General features: G+C 35.1%; 2 protein-coding genes and 1 non-coding gene across 3 annotated transcripts in view; 2 read left to right on the top strand and 1 right to left on the bottom strand.

Annotated features, from left to right (window-relative positions):
- The first annotated feature begins 108 nt into the window (after positions 1-108).
- Positions 109-14,905, top strand: LOC121849705. The gene is made up of 8 exons (XM_042338287.1): positions 109-943; positions 6,055-6,147; positions 6,882-7,109; positions 8,162-8,301; positions 10,384-10,587; positions 12,304-12,463; positions 13,531-13,635; positions 14,799-14,905. The coding sequence occupies exons 1-8, from the start codon at positions 125-127 to the stop codon at positions 14,826-14,828; spliced, it is 1,779 nt and encodes a 592-aa protein (XP_042194221.1). The 5' UTR covers positions 109-124; the 3' UTR covers positions 14,829-14,905.
- Positions 14,846-25,980, top strand: part of LOC103178545 — a 30,057-nt gene continuing 18,922 nt past the window's right edge. Inside the window, exons 1-14 of the mRNA XM_007893366.2 lie at positions 14,846-14,905; positions 15,234-15,329; positions 15,711-16,369; positions 17,150-17,702; positions 18,638-18,767; positions 19,059-19,231; positions 19,626-19,762; positions 20,217-20,386; positions 20,630-20,750; positions 21,459-21,609; positions 22,027-22,109; positions 24,468-24,544; positions 25,171-25,319; positions 25,789-25,923. Coding sequence (XP_007891557.2) covers positions 15,264-15,329; positions 15,711-16,369; positions 17,150-17,702; positions 18,638-18,767; positions 19,059-19,231; positions 19,626-19,762; positions 20,217-20,386; positions 20,630-20,750; positions 21,459-21,609; positions 22,027-22,109; positions 24,468-24,544; positions 25,171-25,319; positions 25,789-25,923 — 2,604 coding nt within the window. The 5' untranslated portion in view covers positions 14,846-14,905; positions 15,234-15,263. The remainder of the gene's footprint in view (positions 14,906-15,233; positions 15,330-15,710; positions 16,370-17,149; positions 17,703-18,637; positions 18,768-19,058; positions 19,232-19,625; positions 19,763-20,216; positions 20,387-20,629; positions 20,751-21,458; positions 21,610-22,026; positions 22,110-24,467; positions 24,545-25,170; positions 25,320-25,788; positions 25,924-25,980) is intronic.
- On the bottom strand, positions 24,057-24,130 carry trnav-uac. The gene has a single exon. It is a non-coding gene; the product is annotated as a tRNA-Val (tRNA).

The raw sequence follows: 25,980 nt of genomic DNA, 5'->3' as shown, positions 1-25,980 counted from the left end.
CTCTGAGAAAGTACAAGAGCTGGATACTTCACATCAAGATTCACAATCAGACTCTGCTCTTTACAGACAGTTATTTGTTACTGTGACATCAGTAGCAGAAAGTCCAGAAGAACCAATTGATCAGATGAATGACAATGCTCTTCCAATATCTCACGACTCTCAAATGAGCCATAAAGGCAATTATAATTCAGAGAATGCTGATATTGCCTTGACTGAAAAAGCAAATGCAATTCCTTTACAATTGTTTAAGAAGAGACTAAAAACTAGTGCAGCAGAAGACACACAAGGTGTTATCGTAGATCCTGATAAAGCTAATAAGGGCTTAGGTGCCAACTGGGATAAGAATATTATTTCGAAAAATCTTTTAGAAGGTTCAACTGAATCCAAGACTGACTTAAAGCCAGCAATAGCAGCAGTGGCTGGTACTATTTCAGGTGTAACTATGTCAAAGAGGCCAAAACCACCACACAAACCTAAATCTGGTAAATTGAAATCTGGATCATATCGTCCTCATGTTATTTCTCATGCAAAGAAGAGTAAAGGTCATGACAAAATGGAAAAAATTAAGTCAGCAGGTAGCGATAAAAAAAGATCCCTGGTTATTGATAAAAGCAAGCAGCACTTGAAAACATTGTCGTCAAAAGCCACAAAGAGAAGGCTTAAAAAAGATGCTCTGACTCTGTCAAAAACCTTCAAAGATGATTCGCAAAAAGTGCTGGATGAGAATAAATACACATTACTGCCAGATGGAACAAAAATATATGACAAAAATATATCAGTGTTTGGAAGTCAGCAATCAGTACAAGCTAGTGCAAAATCTGTTGATGAAATCATTGCTTCACTGCGGGCTGCAAGCCATACCACCACCCAGTCTGTTTCAGAACAGAAGATCAAAGGAGTCATGGTGAAAGTGTTTGGTTACAGTTTCAGCAGTAAAACTGAGGTAGGTGAACCAGAACAAGTGATATTTTCTACTTATTGAACGTGGAATGTAACGAAAGATGTAGTTTTCCAAAATTACAGCAGTTTGTTATTATAAACTACCAGACAAAGCAAACAAGAACACGTTTGAGTTTAATGGCTTTGAAACACTGAAGTGAACCTGCAATTCCTTTTTACTGTATGTGGTCCATTAAACTTGTTATGTGGTCACATTATATTCTATATTACTGAATGCACAAATATAAAACAACATTAACATTTAAGGAAGAGTATAATTGCTTTCTGAAATAATGACATACATTGTTGTAGAGCTATTTTGTTACCACACAAAATCAAATGAAAACTGTTGAAGGATATACAGTCATATATACCTTAAATTCAGTAACATTTCTAGATTAAAACAAATATATGATTTTGCATGATATGAATTATAATGTGAACATGCATGGGAATTTCTGCTTCAATTTTCTATTTAAATCCACTGCTAGCTTTTGCACGGCTATACCTTTTGTGTGATATTTAAGTCCAGGCAGGATGATTTAATCTATACCCTTGATTTAGGTCTATCTCTATAAATATTTGCTAATGCCGTAAGTTCAATGTGGCTGGATGGAGAATCAAGGTTATAAGTTTAACGTCAGGGAAACGATAGGAAATCGACTCCCTATTGTTAGTACTAGTGAACAGATAGATGATGCTATTTTACAAAGGTTAAAACTGTTACAGTAGTAATGACAGATAGACCAAACAGCAGTTTATATGTAAAGTATATAATTGTACCTAATTATAATATTTGTGTACATCCATGTAAAATTCGCACTACTCATGAGTGACAAGTTGCAAATGCTTCCCAGCCACTGAAGCACGAGAAGCAAATGAAATCACTAACGTGTCATTTCAACTACAATTATAACTTGCACTTGTATATCATTTCTCACATAATTAAACATCTCAAAGTGAGTATTTTTTGAGTATATTTCAGGCAAGACAGACTACTTGGCCAAATATGCTGAAGTTATTTTTTGTCAGAAAAAAGGAATTAAACATGTGAGGGTTTTGGCTTATTAATTTTATTATTAAGTCCTAATTACTTAAACTTGAGAAATTGTTCAAGAAAAATGTGAGGAATGATATTTTGGTATCACAAATCACAGTCACTCTGCTTTATCCTATGAAACGCTTTGGGACATCTTCCTGACGTGAAATACCTTTTACTAAATGTAAGTATTATTTGTTATTACTGGTTTAACTATCAAACAATAATAGGAGTCCTGTAGCTCAGTGATGAGAACACTCGCCTTGCAAGTGAAAGACATGGGTTCAATTCCTGGCAGGTTTCCTTACTCCACATGCCTGATAATAATTCCTCAAGAAGAATAAATAATTTGGTCACTGAATCCACAATTGTTTGTGGGACACTACTCTGCGCAATTGTCTGCCGCGTTTCATCCACAAATATACAGTAAATTCACTTTACATTATATTCTGTGAAGCGCTTTGAGAAGTCTAGAAGACGTGAAAAGCGCTATATCAAATGCAAGGATTATTATTATCAAAATAATTACTGAAATGGGTTTTGAGTTAAAAAGAAAAATATATCAGGATAAGGTGAAGACAAGGGTTAAAATCCATCACATATTTGTTTTACACACCGTGGCACTGTGCTCATATCAGTAACCGTGAATTTTGAAGTTCTAAAAAAGATTTAATTTTTAGATAGTGGAAATGAGGAGAAGAACAAAGTGGTAGTTCATGCGTTTATGCAACCAAAAGTATTCCTATCGCCCTGATTTACATTCATGGTCTTTGCTCAGGTTGGGTTCAGATGTCAATTATGCTTAAGGCAAATGGGTTGATAAAATAATCAGGCACAATTCTTGGAAAGCTCTTGGACAAAAAATCAATTTTCTCCAAAACAAAAATGAGTGTGTATAGAATATGTTTTGCACAAACGTTGCAGTGTGGTGGCTTGTTTTTTATTTAACTGTGTACACTTGGAAACATTTTCAAGTGAAAGGCATGGAGTTACTCCAATAAGTAGTGGTAATGATGGAACTTTGATTCTTGCTGCTTTAATGCCTAAATACTGTGTAAGTAAGTTACAGCCTGCTTTTACTTGTAGAGCTACTTTTCAAGTTCTCGAATGATCCTATATAAGTTTACTGACACACCCTACAAACCCACGTGGAAGAGGAGCCCATTTGTTTGGCAAGGTCATTGAAAGTTAAGTGAATTATGTTATCAGCCACATACCAGATTTCTCGCTCTCCTCCCCTCTAGACTGTAGGCTGGAGAAATCAGAATTCCTCACAGTGTTTTATTGTACACATCTTACCCATGATTACTGTTATGTTACTTCCTTATGCAAGATTTTGGTGCATTATTTTTAACATCTTTTTATGTAAAATGTGTTGTTTTCTATTCCTTAGAAAATAAGTATCCAAGTGTGTATGTGTTACAAGTTAACAGGATTGTACTGCCATCCTTTGGTTGAGAGAGGCATTGTGATTTAATATTCTTGAATTTCCCCCCCAAAAGTGCAGTAATTACAGTATATAACTGTTGTCCAAGTCACTGTTATTCAGTGTGGAAGTCCAAAACACTAAGCTATAAATTGGGCTCAAGCTTTCTTCTTTATTTTTCTGAGAACTGCTACTGAAACAGAAGCCACTTCCAGATTACTAGACTTTCATGCACTGATCCCACACTTCACTTTATTTTTACTTGAATATTGGTAGTACGGCAGCCACAACAATTGTAGATGATGTCATCAACTACTTCAATTGTTTTAGTTGTTATATTTCATTACCTGTTCAATTTACACAAGCCAAAATTATACACAATTACGTCTGAACACAATTGAAGCCTGAATCATTGTCATAGATGAACATGTGCAATATATGTGATTTAATTTGCTTAAGAAAATTTTTATGGCACAATTTTGTTCAGTGCAAACAAAATCAGACACAAAGTAAATAGTAATTCTAGATTACAAACTGCTTAGGCTTTGTTATCATTGTGAATTGCAATATATATGCTTCAATGTCTGTATATTATCCACGAGCCTTACAAATATGTGTTAGAACTTCTCTAAGACTGTTCAGTGAATTGATAACATTCAAATGAAATGTGTAAAAGTGGTGGCATTTCCAAAGATTGTTGAAATCATCCACCACATTGGTCATACAACAGCTTTAATTTATCAGAAGAGTGTTATCACATTTAATGTAAAATTGTGCATTTAATATTGTGCAAGTTTGAATTTTGTCATTTGTATTTTATACAGATAATGCACAGTTAAGAGATTCCATCATCATTGTTGTAAAACAACCCTGTTTAGAAGCTATTTTTTGCATACAGGGGGCAGCAAACAGATCATCAAGTTACCTGTGGTGAATTAATTTGTACATTAAGTTTGCAAAGGATTATTCTTTTTTTAAACATATGGCAAGAATTTGATTGCCTGATAGAATTAGTGCATATTCTGGGAATTTACTGCAGAAAGCAGGTAAACTTCTTATTGATAACAATGAGTTAATTATTTAATTATTTTTAAGTGTAGTGGAAAAAAAACTATTCCAGTTACAGAACTCTTATCACTTGTCCAAGGGTCATCTTGCATAGAGCTGGAATCTAATGATAAAAGGAAATGTGTCAAGGTCATACCTAACCCTTTTATTGTCTCTTCAGTAGCAACACAACTTTTATTATACATCAGCATTTTCATATTTGGCAAAGGTTGAAAGACATACAGAAGTGAGAGTGCTACCACCGAGCCAGGCTGACACAATAGGCAACACTCTACAAATCTACTATAATTCAGAAGATATTTGATAAAGTTCCTTTTATCAGAAGATATTTGATAAAGTTCCTTTTATCAGAAGATATTTGATAAGTTGTAAGACTTTTACAGAATATATTAAAGCTCATACATTTATGACATAGCAAGCTTGACAACAGGAAGCAGTAGATGATAAGTTTGAAGTTCTGTGTGTATCTGAATTCCTGTAGTTAGCAGAGATGATGCAAACAGACTGTTTGACTTAGATCAAAAGCACATAGCTACAGAACATAGATTTACAATTAACAGGCCTCAAACAGGTCACGAGATTAGAAGGAATTTGTTCCCTCACAGAGGAGCAGATATCTTTCAAAAAACACAACTGATGCAATGTTGATTAATGCAATACAGTATATATGTACATATATTTATTAAAAAAACTACAAACATATTTAGTTGAAAATAGGATTGGATATTATACATGAAGGTTAAGAGTGAGATGAACAAATATTGTTTCCGTGTTGCCAGGGCCTTGGAGCAGGACAGTATTCAGTAATAGAAATGTGGAGATAAATGACTGTTCTGGGGTTTTGCTTGATTTCCTTTGGGAGCAGAGCAGACTGTATCTATGCCAGAGTACAGCTTCCATATCATGGTGGTGGGGAGAACAAAAGTCAGCAGTTAGACTGTTGAAGAAGAATAATAAAATAACTGAGAACCTCATAATAATCAAAACCATCTTGAGCCTCTCTCTTTACAGAAATGTGTCTAGTTTTAAGCTATTTTATCTTTGGTGCAGTTTTGTTTTACATTGTTGTGCAAACCAAGTTAATATTGAATGAACATTTTTCAATAAACCTACAAGCAGAAGAAAAAGCAGAAACTCTGCTATGCTACTGATAATTTTCTTTGGTCTTATACTCAGAGATTTGTATAAAGTACAGTATTCTTTCAAATTGGTAGGATGGCGCAAGGCTTTACATGTGAAAGGCGCTATACAAATGTCATTTGTTGTTGTTGTTGTATACTGTAAGATATAATAACTGTGTAAGTTTGTAGTCGGACACATTGAACTATCTCTGATAGGTGATGTCTGTTACTTTATTTTAGTATGACCTTTCATCACAGACATGAGATTTCAGTTTTAAAAACAAACATTGGTATTCATTGATTTCAAAAGCAGCAGTGCATTTATTATAGAATTTTTGGAATTGTTCATAGGAACACTTCTGTGCTCTAATGTTCAACAGTTCCAGGCTACAATTGCAGTAGATGTATACATATTGAATTCACGTTAAAATAATAGGCAATAATTTTTGCATATTTTGAAGGAGGAAGGTTCAAAATTCCAAACTATACCAGAAGTGGAGGCTGGTCCATCCCTCCAAGCCACAAAGCAAATGTTGCCGCAGGATACTCAGCAGGTAATTACACAGCAGATTTTTAATAAAATTACAGTTTTAGTGCCTTTGTACAGAACTAACACAGTTTTGAATAGCTAGGATCCATTTAAAGTTAACATTGTTATTCAACTGCAACTCTCTTGATGGTACAGTGGGGAAACATACTAATGCGGTATTAAGCCAAGCAATACAAGAAGATCCCCAATCATCAAATTAACTGTCAACATTGACTGTGGTTCTGATATTTGAACTCCAGGTTTCATACGCCAATAATTATATTCAAAAGGGGGCAATTGTACAACAATTGATGCATAATGATGCACGTCCATGTAATTATTGAAAAAGTGATTCCCTGTGATTCCTCATGTAATAGTTTACAGTCTCAGTCATACTGAGAGGCGCTGAGGAGAAGTATAGTCACTTTCCTAGAGGAAAGGAAGGATAATAAAAGTATTATGTGGAATATTTTGATCGTAAGAAAGTAAAGAGCACAAATGGAAACGTTTGCTGGTACTTAATTCCTGTCCTGAATTTGGAAAAGCCTGTCACAGAAGGACTAAAAAAAAGACAATAGTTTGGACGCAAGGTGGGAAAATCAATAATTATTGCACCAGATACAATTAAATCATAGATCCCTAAAAGAGAGTACTTGGTTTAAAATGGGACACATGATTGTTTAAATCCTTGTCATAAAGGATTATACTGGATATTAAGATAATAATTCAAAATGAATAATTGTTTTGATCTGTCCAAAGTCTGTCACAGAAACTGCCCCCTCAAAGATAGAGAAGGAAGAGACCACAGAAGACTTGGGGATGGAAACAGGTTTCGTCCCTCTCGAGCCCCTATTAAAGGTTCCATCAGTACCTGCAGCTCCTGTGTCGATGGCATTCTTTAAACAAGATATTTCTAAGGTCACAGATGATTTGGAACCTATTATGGACAAAGAAGAAATACAAAGGATTCTTAAATTACCTAAAAAGGTAGGTTTATAAACCTTTCACAGCATTCCATAAATCATTTGGTCTGTTTTTTTTATTCAGTGCTGTCTTCTGGATTAAATGTTATTTTTACATTATTTTTGTACTCATTAAAAAATCTTTTTCTAAGTGTATTTAACATGGTAAATGATTTGTAAGTTGATTCTTAACCCATTCTTATATATATGGAATTGAAACTAGTTTTTTATATTATCTGCATATTATCCTATTTCTAGATAACTAATAGGTTAGACATTTTGACAACTGTTCAGTTTTGCATTGGTTGAAAGACCTGGCAAGATTGAATTTTTCACTAAACACACTATACACACCTTCCATCAAGGATCTCTGGATAATTTGTTATATTACGGGCATTGGTAATAACTATGTTCTTTTCAGGCTGGAAATCACTTCCATGACCTTTCTGTTCAAGATTAATGATGCTGAAAAAGTACAATGGAATCTTGATTATCTGCACTAACAGAGGGGAACTTATGATAATTGAAAATGGCAGATAATCAAGATTTCACTGTTGTCTGCTAAGAGCTTTTTCTTGGAATAAAAGCCTTAAAATCATTTGATGATCAGGATTTGCAGCAAGATAACTAAGAGGGTTGGTTATCTGATTTCAGGGTAATTGTGATATTTAAAACGTTTCCAGGTGTTTATACTTTAATGTTTTAAAAAAGGCTCACAGGACAGGTCATTTTTAACCACACAAGGAGATTTCTGCTTAATTCTGGTTACAGAAGGGACCGTACTAATAATAAATAATAATCCTTGCATTTGATATAGAGTCTTACCACGTCTTTGAGATGTCTCAAAGTGTACCGCTCAGTTTTGTCTATTTGTATAGCTTTCAGGGCAGGTAAAGATCTCATATGGTTCCTACAGTATAACTGCACTAAGAAATTGTACATCCACAGGTCAGTATTGTTCATTAGTGACTAAGGTTAACCTAATTGTGCTTTCTTACTTGTATAAGACAATAGACGTATCAAAGAACTGTTGTAATTGATTATCATTATTGGTATGTACATCTTGTTTATTTCTAGGTTACTTATTCTGACATAATTCATGTGAAAGGAGTTGGAGTACGAACACATAAGAGGGTTGAAGAAGACTGGGAAAAGCAACCTGAAATTGATAAATATCCTCAGGAACAAGCTTCTACTCTGGCCATATGGACCCCAAAGTAAAATGACTTGTGCAGTTTTTATTTGTTGTGCTTCACGTATTCTGACATATAATAATAATCCTTGCATTTGATATAGTGCCTCATCATGTCTTCGAGACATCTCAAAGCGCTTCACAGGATATTCAGCAGTGTCCCACATACAGTCATGGATTGAGTTTGTAAATGGCCTGTGAAGCTTATGAAAAAAAATGTTTAGGCTGTTGGACCCCTTGTGAGTGTTATGCTATGCCAGTCATGAAAAGCTTTTAGTTTTGTGTAGCTTAGTATTTCTTTCCAGTGTGTACACTTGAAGGAAATCCATTTCATTGCAATTACTAATGACTTTTGTCATTATAACTCACAAGGTTTCCTCTTGTGTGCCTCAGTGTACTGATGCAAACTGTCATAATTACTCAGCCAGGTACTATTTAGGCTCCAATTGGTCTGGTGCCAGCCACTGTGGTTTAAGTGAAGTTTACCTGTTTTTACTTGTCCTCTTCAATAGTGCTTTTACAACCAGTAACAAGCTGCAATGACACACCTAGCCGCTTCCCTCCATCCTTTATTGAGCTTATAAACGCTTTAGTTATTAGCTTTCGTAACTGCCGAAGTCTCTGAAAGGTTTGCAGGACACGGAAGACAGCCTTTACATGGGATCACCTAATGGCTGGCACTCTCAATTAAGTAACTCAGGATTAACTGAATGGGAAGAATGTTATAAGTTTATCAATTGGCACTTCAACACATAACTTGCCCACTAACAGGATTTAAATTTAGAATGTATTAGAACAAATTAATAACAAGATGAATTGTTTAAACACTGCAAATTGTGAACATTGTGACCTAAAAGTTGCTGGTTATCATTAGGCTATCACTGCTGAATCTTCACATAGATTCAGACTGTTTTTACAGGCATTGTCGAACTATGGTCAAACTGGCCACACACATAGCGTTGCTTTTCTTTGTCTACAATATAAATGAATGATGAGTTGTCAGAGGTAAAAAGGTTTGCACTTGCCTGATCTAAATCGTCTTGTGCTAAAATGTCAAGTCTTTGTGGATTTACTTTGTGAAAGGACAATCGTAAAGAAAATGTGGGTTTGGTTTTAAAAAAATACTAGAATATTATTCTAGGATGTTGCATTACCCAAAGACCACCAAGACATGGGATAGCACTTATGAGTTAATGCATTTATCAAGAGCTACGTCTATCATCTGATAGGTGACCCCAGAAATAAAATATTCAACAGAAAATAATTTCTTCGTTTCATAAGCATTCCACTTAATCATTTGACTAACAATGTATGTGGAGTCCTGATGCCTATTGGTTAGAGCACTTGTTCCTACATGAAGTAGGAATCCGCTTTCCGGGGGTAATAATCCCATAAAATTAATAACAATTTGGTCACTCAATCCACGACTGTTTGTGAGAAACTGCTGTACGCAATTGGCTGCGGCATTTCGCCCCAAATATATATGGTCAATACGTTTTACAGTATATTCTGTAAAGTGTTTTAAGACGTTTCAACGATGTGTTAAGGCGCTATATCAAATGCAAGGATTATTATGGATTATTATTCAGTGCCTTGGGATGTCCTCCTGATGTGAAAGGTGCTATACAAATGTAATTGTTGTTGTTATTATCATATAACTAGAAAAGTTTTGATTGAGAGGGTTTTCAAGCAGCTGCATTATGTTTTACATTGATTGGATTGCGAATACCCATTGAAATAATAATAATAATCCTTGCATTTGATATAGCGCTTTTCACGTCTTCTAGACGTCTCAAAGCGCTTAACAGAATATGCTGTAAAGTGAATTGACTATATATTTGTGGGCGAAACGCAGCAGCCAATTGCGCACAGCAGTTGTTAAACTTTATGAATATTTTTACACGGGGTGAAATTTAGTTAAAATAAAATTACACAAAAGAAGGCAGCAGATATACTTATTTCTGCATTAAACATTTTAAATATCTGTTCTTCTCCCAATATCTTGAACCCATTCTAAGGATTAAAAAAGTTATGTTGTGAAATGTGTAACCATTTCTTTCTAATGAATATGCATTTCTTTCTAATTAATATGCATTTTTTTCCCCAGAGCTCAAGGATTAAAGACGATCCACCACCTGTGCACTGCTGTGCCCAGTCATGTATTGCCCATTGATTTGCAGCTGGCTTCAAGGCTATACCACACTCCAAACAGAGTAGGACATGGGAGCAGTAAACTTCCAGCGTCATTGCTAACAGAGAGCTGTTCAGAGGATGATGAGTTTTTTTCTGAGGAACAAAAGGAGAGAGCAAAGTAACCAGCAATTAATAATATCTCATTAAATATTATACCTTTTTGTGCAATTATTATTTTGTAACATTCATATCTACCTGGTCAATATCCAACTAATGTTTTAAATTATGTACTGTTGTTACATTTTACATTTTAATAGTTATAGGAACAAAATATCAGCAACATTAACCTTTAAAGTGTTATTGCACCAAAAAAAATTGCAGATTCCCTGGTTTGGCCATTTTTAAAAGTTTTACCATGCATCCTGTGTCTCTTAAACAGACCTCAGTGGTTATTGAAATGCAAGAGGAGCTTTGTTTTCTTTTATTGGAATTTCCCCTAGAGTGGTAAAATGAATACTTAAAAATGACCATTTTACCTCTTCTTCACTAACAATGGTAAAATGTAGCAAACTGTAATTTTTTGTTGTAAATTATGTAGCATTGTTATGTTTTAAATTTTAACAGTCATCTGTACAATTAATAGTTGTTATGGAATAGCAGGTTAGAAGTTGCTGATGTGGTGTCGCTGTGTAGGAATGTCTTTAATCCCAAGGTGAATTACCATATCAATGTTTAATTATCTACTCTTGTGGGTAGATATTATTAACGCAAATATAATTCGTATTAATGTACCATGGGTGTTTAATCAAGCTTTATTATTATAGTTAGTTGATTACTTCTTGTTTGAACACTGGCTAATATGATTATCTCAATTAATCCATTGACAACAAAGCACAATAGGCTAAATATTCCATCTGGGTCTAGACTGACACTATTTTATTAGCATTTTATAATTTGACCCATATATAGATGAGTATTATTGCAACCTGGGAAAAAGACTTGGTTGCAATTATAGATAATTGAACGCACCCTTCCTGGGCTCGCCCTCAGATTCACCAAACCAGTGCGCAATCTGGGCAATCAGTTCGACCCCCAGCTGTCCTTCCTTCCCCACATCCAGTCCCTGCCTAGGTGGACGCCTTCATCCACCCCTGCCAGATTGCCCGATTCCGATTGTACCTTACCCCAAATGCATACGTTTTCACCTCCAGCCTGGATTACTCAAACGCACTCCTAGCGGGTCTCCCTCGCTCCACTATTCAAAAAATCCAGCTTATTCAGAACTCTATTGCCCACATACTTACCTGGACCAAACTCCGTATCCCCATCTCACCAGTTCTTGCCAGGCTCCGCTGGCTCCCCATCACCGAATGGATCGACTTCAAGATCCTCACACTCATATTCAAATCCCTTCATTCCCTGGCACCTCTCTACCTCTCTGACCTCCTCGCTCCACAATCCACCACCTGGCGCCTCCGCTTGCCTGGCACCAGCCTCCTGCTTGTCGCTTGGGCCCTCCGCTCCACTATTGGAGGTCGCGCATTCAACAACTGGTCCCTGCCCACCACCCCCCACCTGCTCGGAGTCAGGCTGCACCACTGTTAAGTACTCCAAGACACTACCGTGCTTGGAGGTCGCTAGTTAAGTGCAAGTTGTTGTTGTTATATGCACTATGAACAATATTGAACTACATAGGAACATATGAGCTGTTACAGGACTGGAAGAAAACTTTGCATTCAATCTGACCAGTGCAACAAATCCACGCTATGTCTCTCATTTCTATATGTTTGCATTGGTAAAATAGAAACATTTGACTCCTTTTGTATTTTAGCTAAGCAGTTTTTTTTTCATGTTGCAGTTACAAGATTGTAATTGCTGATTTTCTAAATTCCAGACTTATTTACGAAGGAATTCCTTTATCAGAAATAATTGAGAAAAATGTAACCGATGGTATTAAATGTGCACCACCAACTTCACCAGAAAAATTGCTTAATTGGCAAAGAATGGCAGAATATTATGTGGAGAAACCAAAGATAATACTCTCTGGAAAGCAAGTAAGATGCAGAAGTTGAATTACTTTCTTAAGGAATATGGGGTAAAAATGTTATTCCAATAAATGCTGTTCTGACTTTGGCTGTTGCCAGAATTGGTGGGCAAGTTATAGAATTTTGTTGATAAACTTGCGGATGATCTATATGTTAAAAGGAATGAATAATTTATGATTCATTAAATATGGTATGTCATAAAAAAATTGCAAAATATAGGGGGAGAGGATTCTGATCTCGCATTGAGATTCATCTATGTTAAAAAGGATCTTGCAGTCCTTAGAATATCTGAATCGAATGAGATGTTTTAGTGCCTGATACACTCTATTAATCAGGGGAAGAACCTCAAATGCATTTTAAAATTATATGAGTAAGGCCTATGGAGTAAAATATGTAGGAGGAATATTTGTTTGAGAGGCTAAAGGAAATACAAATGCAAAACTTTACAAAAGATGGGTGGAAGGAATTTAATTATTGGAACAAAAACCTGGGCCTGTTTGCCTGTTCAGGTGGATGTTTAGGAACCCAGGACACTATTTGGNAAAAAAAGTTTCTCCCAGTGTCTGACCCAACAGTCCTCCAAATAAATTGGACATGGCTGTATTCACCTGCCTATAATCTACACAATCACTAATTTAATTTAATAGCAATTTCCTGTGAAGTACTTTGAAACCTTTTGATGTTACAGGTACCATACTAAATCCAAGTATACTGATATTAATTTATCCTTTTTTATTTACTTGGCACTCTACCTTTTTACTTGATTGAAGTGTTAAATTATTGGCTGTGTAGTCCCGATTGTTGCACACTTGAAAACGTAATGTTTTTTCTCTCAATTGGGGGTAAGATTTTGTAGTTTTAGAAAGATTACTAGATGCATTCAGTACTCCTAACCTTATAAAATTACCATTTTGCTTTTAATGAATGTTAGCAGTCTGCTTAAATGTAATTAAGCTATTTAGACTAAAGGAAGGATGAAATCGCCAACACTTTTGATAGCTGCTATACTGTTATCAGTTTTGTGTGAAAGCTGTTTTTCTGGATGAAGTATTGCATGATTTTTTTTGTTTCGACAGGCACACATCCACAAAGATGCAACAAAAATGTTTTGGACACCAGCATTTCCTAAATTTGCAGTGCCTCTTTCAAGCATTCAGGAGCTTCTATTCCCAAGCATAAAAGTAAGTTGGCGATTAAAAATAAAATTTGAAGTTTGGCTGAACCCTTTCAGTTATAATCTTTATACATGCCTGATTTACAAAAAAAAATTGGTGTCATGGGTGTTGGTTGAACTCTTGCCTCTGGATCAGAAAATCTTGTTTCAAGAAAAATTGTAGCTCCTAATCTGGGCTGAAACTTGAGTGTATTTTCAGAGGTTTTGAATGAGACTGACGTCCCAATCTGCCTGGTAAAATGAGATGGTTAAAAATGCCATGAAACAAACTGGAGAAAGGGAGGGTTTCCAGGTCAGCATTCCTCCACATTAGTCATTTACGTTTGTGGCACCAATGGCTGCCACATTTGCCTACAGAAACAGTAGTAAACCTGACAGTAATTTTCTATAAAGTACTGAGATGTTATGAAATGGTCAAATTCAAATTTTTTTCTTAAGAAAGATCAATAAAAAAGGGAAACTACAACACAAAACAATCATTTTCATTTTCGAACAGAGGGTTTTTATAGTTCATTCATAAGTGAGGTATAGAATCAAAAAGTCTCATGACCCATTTGGCCTCTTTCCAGAATTTTCCTGTTATAGCATCAAGCTCTTTCTTAAATGAATTCAGCATCGTGGTCTCTACTACAAATCCTAGTAATCCATTCCATTTATTGATTTTCTTCCATGTAAAGAAATATTTCCCCTGATGTCTGTCCTAAAATTATCTTTTGTAACCTGTGAGCTCTGTGAGTCTGCTTGCCCAGCAAGGACCACCCTAATTATATAGACTTTGGCTTGCAGAGTTAACAGGAGCTGAGTGATCGATCTGCTCCTCCAGCTCCTGTCGATGAGCCAGGCTGTCTGGTCTGTCATCAACATTGTCTTGGACTACTGCTTACATACAAGTGAGGTATGGATCAAAAAGTCTCTTGACTCATTTGTCCTCTTTCCAGAATTTTCCCATTATGGCATCAGGAACCAGACTACCAAAACTGCACAGAGGATTGCACCCCATTCTCCCCCCCTCCACCACCCACCCACTCAGGAGGATAGTCACCCGTGCTTATTACTAATTAACATTACTATTGAAATAAGAAATGTTGATCATCATTCATGTATTTTGACACTGGTAAATGTACCTCTGACTTGTAACAGAACTTTGGTTAGTAATCTTTTCACCAACAGTTTCAGAGTCACATGAATGTGTGTGAGTAACTGGAGATCTGGAGGAAGAGAATGAGGAGGAACTAGAAAGAAAGAAACAGGAAAATTTAGAGAAACTACTTTTCCTGGTATGTATGCTTGACTATTTCATGTTTGGCATCAATAATCAAAACATCTAATTGAGTCCAACTCTAAGTCTAATTCAGTTCACAGGTGGCCTCACAGATTGGCAATTGACAAACTCATTCACTTGCGGAACGTTGGAATGTGAATATGATCTAATTCAAAATATAAAATTCCACTGTGGTTCATTTTCTGTTTGCTTCAGTATCTGAATTCAATGAGATTTGAGCCTCTGAGTCATGATGTGATCTTATTAAGGTGAAAAATGCAATATTTAGAGTGGTAATTATTGGAATTTAGTTTCAGGTAAATTCTATTTCTCCTTTGTTTTAGAAAAAGATACTATTAAGGAAGTACACATCAATGCCAAACCTTGTTTCAAATAAGCCAACCCCCTTTGACTGGCCATCTGGAAAGATTAACGCAAAGGTACCCATTGCCTTTTGACCATAATGAGTAGAATTTAATTTAGCTTGAAAAGGTTTTGTTTCAAAACTCATTCGTAGCATTGTGTGCATTTTCTTGCTGTGTTCTTTATTTAAAGCTTTGAAAAGAAAACACTAGATATAATCATGTACCTTGTAACCATTGCGCCATTCTGACCTATTTCATAATATTAGCAATTTTTAAATCTGTTATTTTTAAAAGGACTTTTTAAGATTATATTAAAAAAACTAACTTTATCCCTTCTGTTTTGCACTTTTTTAAAAACCTATAGTTATCTTTATATTTACAAATGGTTTCTGGTGCAATCAGATGAATTCAAGCTCATGAACAAAAATCTAATACCATATTTTCTTTCCAATTCAGAAAACAACCTCTGGAATTCAAATGTCCCCACAGATCACACAATTGAAACCCCTAGAGAAGATAACAAAAGTTTCCAAACTGTTACAACAAGCTGAAACATCACAAATTAGCATTGAATTGAAACACGAGGATCACATCCCAACAACTGCTGAAACATTAGAACAAGGAGCTGGAACACAACACACAATGACTGAATTCACACCCGTCGATGACTTCCCATGTGCTGATCCTTATATCCGCAAGTGTAAATCTTTACCAAACCTCCATTTTCTTAGTTATGATACACTGAAGGTAGATGAAAATTTTCAATCGATCATGAAAGAGATAGAAGTGCAGAGACAGCATCTGATACTGACTTCAGTTTATTCAGCTAGGGGTTATCCAAGTGTCAAGAGATCTCTATCAGAACAGAAAGTGCAGGTTTCTGAGAATCTAGATTCAGCTCCAACAAACCAACTAATTATTGAAGCAACAAAAATTGAAGCTCAAGAAACTGAAGCCAAGAGTCCATTGCCACCAACATTTGCCAAAAAGACAAGTGGTCAAAAACATGCCAGTTTTCAGAAGAGAAAAAAAAGTCTGCGAAAAAAATCATTGGGTGCATCAAAGCTTGCTTTTGTTCAAGCAAAAATGAACTTACCACCAAGAATTCTTACCAGGTTTTGTTTTTTATTCTTACACTAATAATGATAGTTGATTGAAACTAAATTTGTTCAGCTGGTTGTCTAATGATTCTTAAGAGTATTGAAACCAGACTGAGAGTTCCACATATGTATGCCAACTCGTGTGGAAATTTCCCTTTGTCTGGAATTGAATGTGCATTTTCTTCCTGAAGGCATGTACCCTCTTACCTAGTTTTGGAGAGTATTAGGCAGAAGATGGCAAGAACCACACCTTCTTTGACTCCAGAATGTGTGTTGGAACACTGCTTGAGTTACCTAGCTTACCGCACATATCTTGCCATTGCGAACATTACTTGGCAAGTTTCCCACTGCTTGTCCAGATAGGCCACTACCCATTAGAGCTTTGGCTTGTATAGTTAACTAGATTTGAGTGGGTAGAACCTCTGCTCCCTGTGAAAGACCAGTTCTGCCCCTCCAAGTTCTGTTGATGAACCTGGTTGACTGGTGTGTCATCGACCGTGCTCTGTAGTACTGCAGACCTGTCTGGCTCAGGACCCAGACCACCAAGATCTTTACAGAAGATCAACTCAATTCCAACATTCTATACATTATATTAGAATACATTAGAATGTAGAGCACAGAAACAGGCCTTTCAGCCCAACTGGTCTATGCTCGTGTTTATGCTCCACATGAGCCTCCTCCTGTCCTTCCTTAACTAAGCCTTCAAGCTGTTAATATTCTGTTAATACTATAATTTGTATTGCGACTAAATTGTATTGCATCTAATTATAATTTACTTTTTTTCTCTTAAAACAGACATGAGTCCCTCCCAATATTACCTAGACCAATTGAGCCAAGATTGAGGGTCCCTAAATGGATGCGACACCAACGAAGTTCTAGCCTGCCTTTTACACTTGGGTTTGAAGCATTTGTAAAGGCTGAAGGAGGGATTGGTCAGAATGTAGTTGAAAGAGAGTGGGTTAGAGCTATCTGGGACAAGTGGTTTGATGAAGTTTTCCCTGCTACTGAAGGCCCCAGTGACTTAACTGATGATAAAAAAGTTGAGTCTCAAGCAACTAAGGAAAAAGAGCTAATGGCTAATCGTGAAAGCATGTTGAAGGAGATAGAACTACAGAATTTGGTTTCATTAAGGGAACGAGCAAAACTGGGAGTTCAAGCTGCTGAAACTTGGCATCCTTTGTTAAATGTTGATTTGGGGGTCACCGAGAATGACCTACAGTTTGAAACCAACAAACTAACACAGATCATTGAAAAGCCAAATGCAGGTACAGCATTTGATTACTGCAGACGAGGAGCTTTATATAGAAAATTAGGAGAACTAAAGCTAGCCATGGATGATTTAAACAAAGTAAGTGCATATAGAAATGAAAACGCCTTTCATAGTATTTCAAACTATTTTGTTGCTGTATATTCAACAAAATCTTTTTTCTAATTTATTTGTTTCCAATTTATTGTTCTCACTTCTCTCCCACTGAAATATTGGTCAACAGCTATCCTCGTAAGGATTTTTTCTTTTGAGATTACGTTTATATATTTAAAATAAGATCTTGCTTTATATGCAACATGCTTGAATGTTGCATGAACTAATTTTAGGATCTGGCTTCTGATTAAATATTTAGAGACTACTGCGATTTGTATGGATTTGTGGTTTACAATCTGTTCAGCGCTTTGGGATGTCCTCCTGACATGAAAGGCGCTTTACAAATGTAATTTTGTATTTTTGTATTGTAAAAAGGAAGCCATTCAGCTCATTGTACCAATGCTAGTGCTGGTTTCTCCACTGTATTCCAGCTTCAAGATCCTTGTGAATCTCAATGGGAGGCTCACTCTAATTCTTTTCTCATTTTTCTTCAGCCAACATATTGGTCAATAGCTATCTTATTGTTATTTTTACAAGAAATGATGATGGGGCTCTTTTCTGCTGAGGCAAGGTGTGAGATTCCTCAGTCAGATCTTTTTCACTGGCAGTCCAGAAAATCTATTTAGAGAATACTGCTCTCCCCTCCATTTAATTGAAGTTTAATCAGAATTCTGGTAAAGGACTATAGTTCCAACTTACAGTTCCAATTAAGCATTGCACTCTTCAAGATTTTACATACTGAGATAGTGATATTATGTATTTAATATAAAATCATTGTTTATTAATTGATTGATTGTATTTCCGATTTGCAAATTTATATACAATTTGTTTGGTATTCTTATGATATTTTGATTTATATATTGTTCAATAAATTCCTACTTATTAGCAAAAAACATTAACTAAACTAAAATTACGTCTATTAGGCAATTGAAATGGAACCAAAGCTGCTTGATGCTTATTGGCACAGACATCTGATTTTTGTTCTGCAACTTAAAGTACCAAATGCATTGGAGGATCTGAATTATGTGCTTAAAAATAATAAAATCCATGCAGGTAAAATAAATATTTATTTACCTTACAAATGTTATTTATGTTCTTGCACGAACGTTGCACAGGCTAATAAATACATTAATTAATATGATGATTTATGAAACAAAAGGTCAACAGTATGAATAATCTATTTTTGAAGCAGTTTCAGTGTAATGTGATCTCTCATAAGGAATTTTCCTTTTAATATTACATTTATATATTTAAAATAAGATCTTGCTATATATGATCGTGCTTGAATGTTGCATCAACTTTTCATAAAGTAGTTGTAGTTTATTGTCTCGTTATTGGTGTTAGATGCTTACAGATCAAAAGCAGAAATATATAGAAGTAGAGGAGAGATTACAATGGCAATTATAAATTACACCCAGGCACTGAAGTGTAAGCCTGATGATGAAACCTACTTCCGAAGAGGTGAGATGCACGAACATAGAAATGAAGTGAGGCTGGCCATGGAGGATTATAGTTTGGTAAGTTAGCTTGTTTGGAACGCTGTATTCTAAAGACTATTTTTCAGATGCATAGATGCGATCAAATATTGATTCACTGATCTATAACTAACATCTAAATTTCTCCCAGATACCTTTCTTTTGTCATTCCAGGGTAGTCTCTTGACTACTCAGTAGATGAACAGTTATTTCCTGTGACATTATCACCAATGATTGCAATGGAATTAGAATTAGTTGCCTCTTTTTGAACATCTATGTGCATCTTTTTCATGAGAATAAATGCTTTTGGTTGCAACTGATTTTACAGTAAAATGTATCCTGAAATGATCAAAAACATGGACAATATTATTCACAAATCTGATATTGTGAACTATTTGGAATTTAATGATGTGGTATGTTCTGAATTTCATTTTAGGCTATTTCCATGAATCCAAAAAGGTTGGATGCTTTGATGAAACGTGCTAAGTATTATTTTAACATTTCCAACTGGAATGTAGCAATTCAGGATTATACATCAATAATACAGTATGACCCCACCTTTGCCAAGGCAAGGTAATGAAAAAATATTGTTAAATGATTCTTAACTGTATGAGGTTCTATTTGGCGTTAAAACTGCTCTGAATAAGCATCCAATGTATAATCTTTGTACACAAATGCTTCTATCAGTAACTTAGGAAGGCAATACCAAAATAGTTAATTGTAACCAAAATAAACCTTATGAGGAACTGCACTTGTCTTCTGTTTTTCACTTCATAAATTCTATTGAATGCTATTTCTGACCCTAAAAAACTGAATACCTCCACTATTTTTGTCTTTCAGCAAAACTCTCTGATAATTCTTTTTTGTGACAAATGTTAATTACAGCTATAGAAAGAAGAGATTCTAAGCAATGAAACAATGTGGCTATGTGTGTATGAGAACTGCAATATTTATTTTTCAAGGAAAGTTACAATTTCACACATCTGTAAATTGTCTGATGCAATCTTTCTATAATTTGCTGTGTAAGGAATTTACGTGGGCAGGCGTATGCCAAGCAAGGACTGTACCAAAAGGCAATATTAGATCTATCAGCAGCCATTCATTTGGATCCTAATGACTGGGAGGCTTTTTACCACAGAGGCTGCCTGCTACGAAAGGTTGAACCACATAAAGCTATACAGGACTTCAGTGTTTCAGGTACCATGTGCTTTATGTTTAGAAAATAATAAATTAAGATACTATAAAATGTAAACCTGAAATCCAAATATCATAACTGAAGATTTGGGAATTTTTCAATTGGCCACTTCGGAGTCTGAGACATGCAAAAATACACCTAAATACATAAAACCTGAAAATAGAATGTTTTTTAATGTTGCATAAAAATGTTCAGGATAATAAATAGTTAATTTTGTGTAAAAGTATAACTACTTTCCTCTGCAGTGCTTATTAACAACGAAATTGAGAATTTGGATACCTTTCTTTTCCGGGGAATTCTGTACACCCAACTCAACCTCTGGCCAGAAGCAATATTTGACTTTGAAACTGTGCTCAGGCTTGACAGGTACTAGATCTCAGAAACCTCTTTGGAATGGTATTCAATAAGCTAACAGCAGCAGAAAGTTTAAGAATATATTTTCTTTATAGAATAGTAAAATACAAACTGTTGTTCCCAGCCGACTACAGGTTTATATATGCAACGGATTACACATATAATTTATGTAAACAGTTTGAAGCTGAATGGTATTTAGGGGCTAGAATAAGTGTGCATTATGTAACTGTTTCTATTGTTACAAAATATTATTCCTGGGTTAAAAAAGCCACATTAATTTGAAAACTATTCCAATTCAGAAGCTAAGAATATGTCACTTTTGTTCAATGTTTAATATTGCTATTTGAGGTATTCTCTCTTTGGTATTTTGTCTTGCTTTAGGTAATAGACAAAGGTGGTCCTCATTTAAGCTTCAGATGTATTTGATTTCATTCTTTTAGAACACCCACTTCTCACCATCCTCTCAATGAACATTGTTGTTTCTTAAATGAATTCAGTGTCCTGATCTGAGTCGTCTTTCCTGATAATCATTGCGTCTGTTTATCGCCCCTCTGTGGAAACACACTTTACATCATGTCTGCATTTAAGGAATACTACACGAACACCCTGGAACTTGCTATAAAGTGTACTACGTATTGAGTAAAACGTTTTCATTATTGAATGTCATTAACTTTCATGAAGAATTACAAACCATTAATATGCCTTGTGTTTTATTCTCAGCGCTATTAGTGTAGCTCATGTAAATTTGGGGCTTATTTTCCTTTTAAAAATGAATCAGTATTTTGAAGCAATTCGAAGATTCACAAATGCCATAAAGGTTGATCCAACTTATGCAAGAGCATATGTGTGTCGGGCAGAAGCACATCATAAGGTATGCAACTTAGATGAAATAAGTTAAAGATAAAAGCTGTAAAGCTCTATATTTTTGGCCCTTTGTCTGTACTTATGTAAATTCATATTGATAGTTTACTTTTATAAAATACTTAACCTGCATTTCAGTGGTTTAAATTATGTAAACTATAATATATATTCAACGAAAACAATTGTCATTGTGACAATGACCCTTATATGAATTATTAACAAAGCATTCAAAATACTTCTGCAGTATTTTCAAACTACCTAAACCAATTAATGAACATGTTCCTTTTTTTAAGCCTAGATTCCTGTAGATTTTAGTCTTTTGCAAAAGCATTCTGAGGAAAATTCTTTGATTCAGCTATAATTGCCCTGGGCAATATATTTTTACGCATGGTTATAAATTATATATTTTGGCTTCTTTTTGTGATAGATCCATGATTTGAGAAATTCGTTGAGGGATCTAACCAATGCCATTCACCTCCAACCTGATGTACAGTACTTCTACTTGTTGAGGTGAGAGAAAATAATATTTCCTTCATCCTCAAAATACTCATAATATTATTGTATGAAATAACATAGTTTGTATAGTGGCATTAATGTACATCATGTAAACTATTATTGTGGAGTTCAATGATTTTACATTATATCTGTCATTAACATGCAGGTTACAATGCAAAATACAGACATAAAACAGCTCAAAGTCCCAAATCACATAACAGTGTTTCAACAGACTTGTGGGTATTTTCCATAGTAGGATTTCCAGTAATTTTCCTAAGTTGTAAAAAAAATCTCTGCCCCTTTTACATAATTTTGATACTAATCACAATTGCCCAACTGAGAAGGTATTCTGCTCCCTAATATAGCTGTCAGAGGCTCCTCCCCCATCTTTCACAATATTCACATTGCACCAGTCTCAACTTTGCATGTTTCAGTTATGACAGTTCATACAATTAAGATAACGTTTTATACAATTAAAATATTAATTTGCTGGTTAACCTTCTACAATAACCTTCTAGTATTTCTCTTTCAGTATTCCAATTACATTCAGTTTTGGTTACTCAATCCCCAACTGTTTCTGGGACTGTCTATATACTCATAGAGTAGCAGTCATAAGAAGTGCGCAATTGTCTGCTGCGTTTTGCCAACAGAATATACAGTCAATTCACTTTAACAATATATTCTGTGAAGCGTTTTGAGATATCTCGAAGATGTGTTAAGGGGCTTTATTCAAAAGCAAGGATTATTATTAGCATTATAAATAAAATGCTGAATTCTCAGTAGTAATATTCCTTACGAAAGGAATTTTACATTCAAAAGACTGCTGATTAACAATAGTGACAACTGAGCAACACAAGGAAACTATTTGATCAGACCTTATAAAACAGGTGGACTTGAAGCTGTAATGTTGAGTAATCTAAGGTATTACTGATTGTACCTTCAAATTGAGCCGCAACTCCAGCAATGATATGTAAAAATAATTTAACAACTGAGTTTATCTCAGAGGAACTGATTGTCTGATCAGTCAAATCAAGCCTGAACACAATTGTTTCTGCTCCCTATGCCAGTTTAATATTTTGGCACAAGATTATCAGCAATTCACCTCACAATTGGGTTGTTGAGATAATCTCAGAAAACTAGAGAAATCATTATTTAATTGCATCTGTGGTTTTGCTTTTTAGCAGAAGTTACTTTTGGCCATTGCTTCTGAAATCTTTGATCAGTGCTTGGGCTGATTCTACACTTACCTTTGACAAGATCTCCCTTTTCTTTAAGGATATCAATTGTTATGGGTTTCTTGTGAATCACTTTGAAAAAGATTAGATTAATTAATCAGAGTGCTTAATTCCAAATATAACCAATAAAATCCTGCACTTGAATTGAAATTCAAAAGCAAGTTTATCTGTATATCCATATAGTAGCAGTCGTAAGCAAACAGCTTGCACTAATTACATAGTGTACAGTAATTTCTACAAATATGTTTACTGCTTTCAGACTATCCTCTGCAGTTTGTTTTTTCACCACATGATGGAGACTGCAGCAAATAGATCTGTCATTTGCTTTAAAAAGATATTTCATGTTACATTAAGCACTTTTTTTTTACAATTTAGAGTTTACAATACAATTAAACACAGTCTTTGAGAGTACTAATGTATATTGTAGTGATGATGCAAGCTTCAGTGGTCACAGAAGATAATTTTTATAATAATCGTGCATTTGACATAACGCCTTATCACATCGCAGAATTCATTTAAAGTGGATTGACTGTATTTTGTGGACAAAACGTGATAGCCAATTGTGCACAGCAGTGTCCTACAAACAGTCGTGGATTGAGTGACCAAATGTTTTTTTGTGGAGGGATTATTACCCCTGTAAAGCAATCTGCCAATCGACTAACAAACGGTTTGCTTCTTACTGCTAGGTAAATAGAGGTGTGTCGAGTAAGAAAACTTACCTAACGTTTCACCCTGTCCGGGAATCGAACCCGGGTCCTCTCGCTTGTAAGGCGAGTGTGCTATCCATTACACTACAGGGCTCTTTTTTTCCCCATGCATGTTGTTCATTTCGGACGGTGATCAAATATATTACAACTCAGTTTATTTTAGTGTTTATAACCATCAGATGAACAGGTTTTATATTGTACTACAATTTTGATATTAGTACTTTAGAAAGTTGGTTCTCATTAAGATGAGGGTTGTCAGTGTTGAGGAATGGAACACATTTTCTTTCTGTGCACCTAGTTCCAGAATCAAATCCAAAATGCGAAGCTGTTTTTCTCATTCAGATACTGGTTGATGTGTGCATTTCCAGCTTTTGTTTTTATTACTGGTTAGCTACATAGTCCATTGTTTCATTTTGTTGCTTTACTAACAGGGGACAGTATCTGTATGAAATGAAACGCTATGAGCTTGCTAGGTTTTGCATCGTCCATGCTGCTGAAATAAATCAAGGTAAATGTAGAACAACTTTATCTAATGATTCTGTATACTGCTTGGAAGATTGGTAAAAAGAGACTCATTGAATCCATTGATTTTACTTTGTGTAAAACAAATTATTGGGACAGAAAAGTTCAATGAACAATTGTTCAAAGTAACTCATTCAATTAATTTAGTTTAGTGCTTAGAATCTGAGAATCATCCTAAAAAATGCCAACCAGATTTATTTTCTATTTGTACTTTCACATAATTTGCATCAAAATTGAAGCGTTTTACAGTTCAAAAAGAATAGATAGATGAGACATCACCATGTTTAGCTTTTTGCATTTGTAAACCTTGGCTGTAGTTAGTCAGATTCCTTTGTACTTGAAAATGCTGCTCAATTTATGAACAAGATAAAACAATTGTTTAAGTTTTGGTTGTGAAAACATAGCTTCATTTTCTAAAGAGTTTTGTCAGATAAGAAGCTCAGTTAGTTGAACAGCCTCATATGAATCAGGCATTAACAATGAGGCAAACAAAATAAGTAGAAAACCCAATGTCCAAAGAAAAGCTGCAGGAAATGAACGTTGAAAAACATCAGGCTTGTCTTTTACAATATTTTAATTGTCCCCAATTTTATCTATTACTCACGCAAACAGCTCTGGGCTCATCGCGTGTTCAGCAGGCTGCAATACAGACTTTTTTAAAACATTATGACAGAGCGATAGACTGCTTGGCTGCAGTTGATCCTTCTCCAGTCTTGTGTATTTTGCTTGGAAAAACACAAATGAAAGCCAAAAAATTTGAGGTAATGTACATATTTGAATCTAAATATGACATTGTTAAATATGTGAAGGTCGATGATGGAAATTAGTAGTAAATTAGTACCTACAATGTTGTATTTTGTATTTTTCAGAGCTAGTTTTTTTTAATAAAATAATGACAAAGGCATGTCACAGTTACTAAAAGCTAATTTTTTTAACAGACAGATGTGTCACGAATAGGCGAAGCTTTCAACAGCCTATATTTTTTAACGCATGTTAAATTGTCAAAGAATACGAAGGGGACTTTCTCCTCTGCTGCATAATTGCTTGTAAAACACAAAAACTGCATATAACATTTTGGTTACAGTGCACCAGAACTCAAATTTTATCAGAGGCAAGAGTAATATTTGAAATAACAAATCTAGGCTTGTAATGCAAAAAACAGTTGTTCATCATCAGTGCTTGTAAAATCAATTCCAGTTCCTTTTCCAAATCTTTTGTTTTGAAATGTAGGATGCACTGGTGACCTTTAAAAAAGGGTTGCAGCTTTTACCTCCACAGTCTAAACCTTTGGACACGTTAACAGAAACTGCAGAAATACACTACCTCATGGGACTTGCCTACAGTCAAAATGGTAATTTGATTGAGGTGAGAATGTTATTTCTTCTTTGGAAATATTACGTGTAGGCTGACTCACTAATCTTT

The sequence above is a fragment of the Callorhinchus milii genome, unplaced genomic scaffold (assembly GCF_018977255.1).
Source record: "Callorhinchus milii isolate IMCB2004 unplaced genomic scaffold, IMCB_Cmil_1.0 Scaffold9, whole genome shotgun sequence".
Classification (NCBI taxonomy): domain Eukaryota; kingdom Metazoa; phylum Chordata; class Chondrichthyes; order Chimaeriformes; family Callorhinchidae; genus Callorhinchus; species Callorhinchus milii.
Note: the sequence above shows the minus strand (reverse complement) of the source record. Positions and strands in the feature narration are given on the sequence as shown.